The 5,617-nt window shown below is 37.4% G+C and overlaps 1 protein-coding gene across 2 annotated transcripts in view; it reads left to right on the top strand.

Moving 5' to 3' along the window:
• lars1b (leucyl-tRNA synthetase 1b) overlaps positions 1-5,617 on the top strand; it is a 28,292-nt gene that overhangs the window by 10,425 nt on the left and 12,250 nt on the right. For both annotated transcript variants that reach the window (XM_032532955.1, XM_032532954.1), the window contains exons 20-25: positions 504-716; positions 1,059-1,116; positions 1,510-1,573; positions 2,799-2,982; positions 4,803-4,893; positions 5,127-5,267. In XM_032532955.1, coding sequence (XP_032388846.1) covers positions 504-716; positions 1,059-1,116; positions 1,510-1,573; positions 2,799-2,982; positions 4,803-4,893; positions 5,127-5,267 — 751 coding nt within the window. The remainder of the gene's footprint in view (positions 1-503; positions 717-1,058; positions 1,117-1,509; positions 1,574-2,798; positions 2,983-4,802; positions 4,894-5,126; positions 5,268-5,617) is intronic.

Raw genomic sequence — 5,617 nt, 5'->3', positions numbered from 1 at the left:
TATTCATTACTTATCTGTCTGTGATATCAATACATATCTGGAAGATTCATTTTCCGTTTTATTTATTTATTTATCTTTAAGGCCCTACAACCATTTTTAACATGCAAATGACCTCACTGCAACCCAAATATTCTAATAACCCAGTTTGTCCTAAAAAAAAATGATGTTCATATCTTGACTGTAGACAACAGGGTTGATTTTTTACAAGCTTTTTTATAAAATAAATCCAGACGGAAAATAACTGTAAAAATGGCCTCAGGGCCCCCAGGGTTAAAACAAAATGTAATAATTTCAAATGAGAGGTGTTGCTTTTCAAAGTCAGTATCCTGTAATCCTCAAATCTCTTCCCCAGGACTAAGATAAAATGGCAAAGAGAAGTGAAACACACTGTCATATGATCCATTTAATTACTTCTCTTTTCTTTTCTTTTTTTACCTTGCTTCAACCCAATACATCCATCGTTCTACCCTTGACCATTCTTGTCTTTTTTTTTCCTCCCACAGGCCTGAGCAGATGACCAAAGAGGTGTGGGACTTCATCTTCTTTAAGACGTCTCCCTTCCCCAAGACAGACATCCCTAAAGAGCGTCTACAGAGGCTGAGGAGGGAGTTTGAATACTGGTACCCTGTGGATGTCCGTGTGTCTGGCAAAGACCTGGTGCCCAACCACCTGTCGTACTACCTGTACAACCATGTGGCTCTGTGGCCCAAAGACAAGTGAGTGGGCCTGCTTGATTGACCAGAACAAGGTAGGAGCAAATTAATGAGGATTAAAAGGCAGGTGTTATAATTCATAGCATCCAGGTGATATATGATCGAGTTATTGCATTAACCATGTATTTGATTTAATTGATATGTGATTGGTGATAATGATCACAATTTTAATAATGATTTAAATATATTCCCCAGCTTAAATGTGCATTTGTTCTGCTGTGGAAATAGTAATTGATTTAAAAAGGTTTTACAGTGTTACATTTGATTTTATATTAGGGTTAACTTGATCATATTATTGATGATGAAGAAGACAACACTAATGAGAACATTCTCTTTCGTCTACAGTGGGAAGTGGCCACAAGCAGTTCGAGCCAATGGACATCTGCTCCTTAACTCTGAAAAGGTGTGTCAAATTCTATTATGAATAAATTTCAATGAATCTTTTATATTGATAGTAAGGTTATAATCTCAGGAGAAAAGGTCTGGTTCCATCCGATGTGGTCGTTTGTCTAGTTTATTTAAACATTAAATAACAATATTATCCTTGTTATATTTTGCAGCAGACCCTTGTATTTAAACACCTCTCTTTTTATGTGCCAGTAATTAGATACAGTGTTTGATGCTGTTAGGAATTTTAATTACTCTGTGCTGTTGACTTGTGCTTTTGTTTCCTTTATTTTTTTTAAACACAGTCTGCTATTTGATGGTTTTATTTCAATAAGCTTTGTAATGAACTTGTGTGGGTGGGCATGCTTGAAAGAATCGGGCTGCTAACATCTGTTTTTCTATTCACCAGATGTCCAAATCAACTGGAAACTTCCTCACTCTCTGCCAAGCCATTGACAAGTTCTCAGCAGACGGTACACTCAATTTCTTCTTGATTTATCTCCCTCTTGTATTATGTTTCTGATCCTTTTCTCTCTTATCGCTGTCATTTTTTTTTATTTATACATGGGAGACAAAACTCGTGTATGTTTAGAACAGATTACAAAGTCTTTTCATAGTAAATGGACCATTACACTTATTATACATATTACAATAATTCTACATCCTTTATCCTGTTCTGAAGATAATTAGAAAACGCCCCATCTTCATAAGATAGCTGAGGTGTTGATATTGGGTATACACTTATACTGCTCTGTAAGTAATTAGTTTCTGTATAATAATGTACTGTATGCTTAAATCAAAGTGTAACCAACAATGCAGTGTATATTCACCATGATCTCTCTGTCAAAAACAACTAATTGAGGTGCAGCAGCTTTATGATATTGCAATAAAAATGCTCTTATCACTTCTGATCTCAGAAAAGCATTACCGCCTGTTGATCTCCCCACAGGGCAACAAGATACTGAGGAAAGAAGAAAAGTATAGACTTTTTAAATTAAATATTTATAGGAACTTGAGAGGAAGATTTTCACTAAGGAGTAGTGAGACCAAGAATGACTTGATGTACAGTTGCAGAACATGTTTCTGACAGTGTCATTTAAAACAAAAGCCATATGTTCGGAGGGGTTCATTTGGGAGAATTTCGGTCTTGTGTTGTTCATCTCCATATGTTTATTTGTTTTTCTGTCTGTGTTTTCTAGCTAATGTTTTCTGATCTTTTTCATCTATACCTAGTTGGAACATAGAATAACCTTTGTATCCCTCCTTACCTCAGTATACCTCAGGATTAGTTGATCCATCCTTTTTGTTTGTTGTTGGTTATTATATCTACCCTCCGTATTCTTTATGTTCTGAGCAAGCTGAATAATAGATAGATGTGTCTGGTGTATCTGTAGAAGCTGTCTTGCTGTGGGATGAAATGACAACATATAGATGTGTTAAGTTGAATTCCTGTCTAAGAGCTTGGTGGGGGATGTCTGCTGGGTATTTCAAGTTTACTAGACTCAAGATTTCCACAAAGCTTCAGAATTTTACCTGGTTGTCGAAGTATTTTGAAGAAGAGAAATGAAGTGCTATGTTTAGTGTTAATCGATTGAGGGAACCCATATAGTTGGATATTTTTGCTCTGAAAAATGTACTACAAATTCACCTGTTCTGTCGTCCTGCTGTTTTAAAACACCTATATATTTCCTCTCCTAGGTATGCGTCTGGCTCTCGCTGATGCTGGGGACACAGTGGAGGACGCCAACTTTGTAGAGACCATGGCTGACGCTGGCATCCTGCGCCTCTACACCTGGGTGGAGTGGGTGAAGGAGATGATTGCCAACCAGAACAACCTGAGGACGGGACCTGCAGATACTTTTAACGATCGGGTCTTTGCCAGGTAGATACAGGAATTCATTAACACGGGTGGTATCCCTGGTACCGATATATAGAGCTCTCATAAATTATTTAGGATACCGCATTAAACAAGGCCCTGTACATGGGTTTTGAGATCAACGCTCAATACAAAGCTGAATTTTATTTGTGGTAACTCCCGATCCTTGAACAACGGAGTCTTGTCAGTAGATGTAGGAATAGATATTAGAAGCATTAATTTGTAGTTAAATTGATAACGAGGATTTTGAGCTTGAAATAATTCTAAGTAATTTTTTTTTTTTTATTAATCAATTATTCAGTCAGAAAAACCCAAAGCTGTTTATTTATTATTGAAATTAGGTGGGGAAATGCTGCATATGCCCACATTGGTGTAACCAAAACATATAAATATTTGGAATTCAAAATATCAGTTAATAGATTCATCTATTATTAAAATTGTTTTGATTTTTAACCAACTACTCAATGGGTCTACAAATCATTTAAGTTCTAGTCTATATTGAGCAGAAGTAAAATATTGGTCCCATATTTAGCACTGGTCAGAAAAATCGGTTTGCGTACAAGGTCGTAAAGTGGAGAGGGATTAATTAGTTAGTTTCATTACAGTGTACCTAGTGTGACCTGAGGTGAATTGATTTTTTTTCTTTTTAAAATAGGTATAATGTGATATACTCTGTGGCCAGTTGGCACTCAAAGGCGAGAAAACTAGGCAAGTAGAAGTAAGCCAGTCCTTCAAAGTTTGAATGGTTCCCCTTAAACATGATTCATGCTTCTGCGTTTAATCAACACTGTGGTTACGTGTGTAGGTATGTGGAGACACGGACTCTGTATGTAACTACACGTCACAGTGACGCACGTCGCTCGACCGTGGCTTGGTAGTGTTGCATTTCCCCCTACTCGTTTCTTGGTTCTCCTTCTCCATAAACAACACAAAATCAAGGAGAGGGTTAACTTCCTGCTACAGATTTCCCACTGTGGTTAGAAAGCACAGGGGAGACACTTTGTTTCTCTCACGATGACTCTAGAATCACTACTCGCGCTTAAGCTAATTGCCATCCCTTTCTCACCCGCTCTACCACATACTCCACGGCCTTGCCATTCTCTTAAAGAGATTGATGCACACACCAACTGCAATTACATAACTGCAAAAATTTTGCAATTTGAGTAAATAAAAAGGTGTGCTGTGCATGTGACACTCTAGTCTCTGTGTGCACTGCAGTCTCCAAGTTTAATTACCCTTCCCTTTAACGACAGTAGTGACAACAGATGAAGCCACTGTGTCTTTAGAAGCTTGGTGCTTTAATTGTTCACTGTTAACTCACTTTACATCGTCTTTGCTATCTTTCTCCTCTCGCTTTTTTCTTTGTAGCAGCTACAATCGCTAAGTCCGACACCACTGACTTTCCTCGCTTCACCACTCGCACACCTACATCACTCACTCAACGCCACATGTAGTAGTAGTAATAATAATAATAATAATAATAACCATCTTTTTAGAGCCCGAGCCCCAACAGCGGCAAAGGCACTATTGAAACTGAAAGAATAATTATTATTTGTTTATGTTTTTTATTTGTGTATGTATTTCTCATTTAAGTTTGTATGTTCAAGTTGAGAAATACACATTTTAAAATATTAGTATTTCCTTGATAATCAAGCAAGTAGACTCATGATACCGTTATATCTTAATTGCTGTATTGTAAATCGCAATATGACTTTCTCCAAATTGTGCAGCCTTATTCCCCTTCCAGTTTGAATTTCAGTTCTGAAAAGTTAGTGATAAACTGGCTTGCAGAGTGATTGCAAGGATTTTGTGTCCTGTCTGTCTAGCGAGATGAACGCAGGCATCTTGAAGACAGAGCAGCACTACGACAGGATGATGTACAAGGAGGCTCTGAAGAGTGGCTTCTTTGAGTTCCAGGTAAGTAAAATGTCCATTATAAAAACCACACTCTAATTCACGCTTAATCATTTTGATGTCTTCCAAGACGAGCATTCTTTTCATCCTCCAAAAGCATTTGATGAAGATATTAACTGAGGATTCAAATTGAAGACAAAATTAAGATAAGAAGAATATGAAGTGGCTGGGATAGTGTAGAAATCCCATAATTACATGATGATGACCTTTTAAACTGTTTTTGTCTATGTATGCAGGCAGCCAAAGATAAGTATCGTGAGCTGGCTATTGAGGGCATGCATAGAGACCTTGTCTTCCAGTTCATAGAGAGACAAACTCTGCTGCTGGCCCCCATCTGCCCACACCTTTGTGAACACACTTGGGGTCTGCTTGGTAAGGTAAGAAAATATGGATTTATCAAAAAAAAAGATTTTGAAAAGAAAACACAAGTTTGGCACCATAACGTGGGTTTCATGTTCTGAGTAGTGCATGCTGACTGTGAGTTCAAATGTGACTTTTGTCCTCTAGTTCCTTCTGTCTATTGTCTTGCAAGTAAAACAGAAATACTGTGAAAGAAACATGTAATTTCCCTGTCTTCATTTACATTCATAAATACACCTGGGATCAACAATCTGAGATAACATACTTCATGTAGGTCTGTAGTAGGTCTGTAGTAGTGCTTTTCCAAGTGCTCATTTACTTGTGTGAAATGGCTACTAACCATAGACAGTTAAAGAAATGGACCAAC

The sequence above is a fragment of the Etheostoma spectabile genome, chromosome 13 (assembly GCF_008692095.1).
Source record: "Etheostoma spectabile isolate EspeVRDwgs_2016 chromosome 13, UIUC_Espe_1.0, whole genome shotgun sequence".
NCBI classification, from domain to species: Eukaryota; Metazoa; Chordata; class Actinopteri; order Perciformes; family Percidae; genus Etheostoma; species Etheostoma spectabile.
Note: the sequence above shows the minus strand (reverse complement) of the source record. Positions and strands in the feature narration are given on the sequence as shown.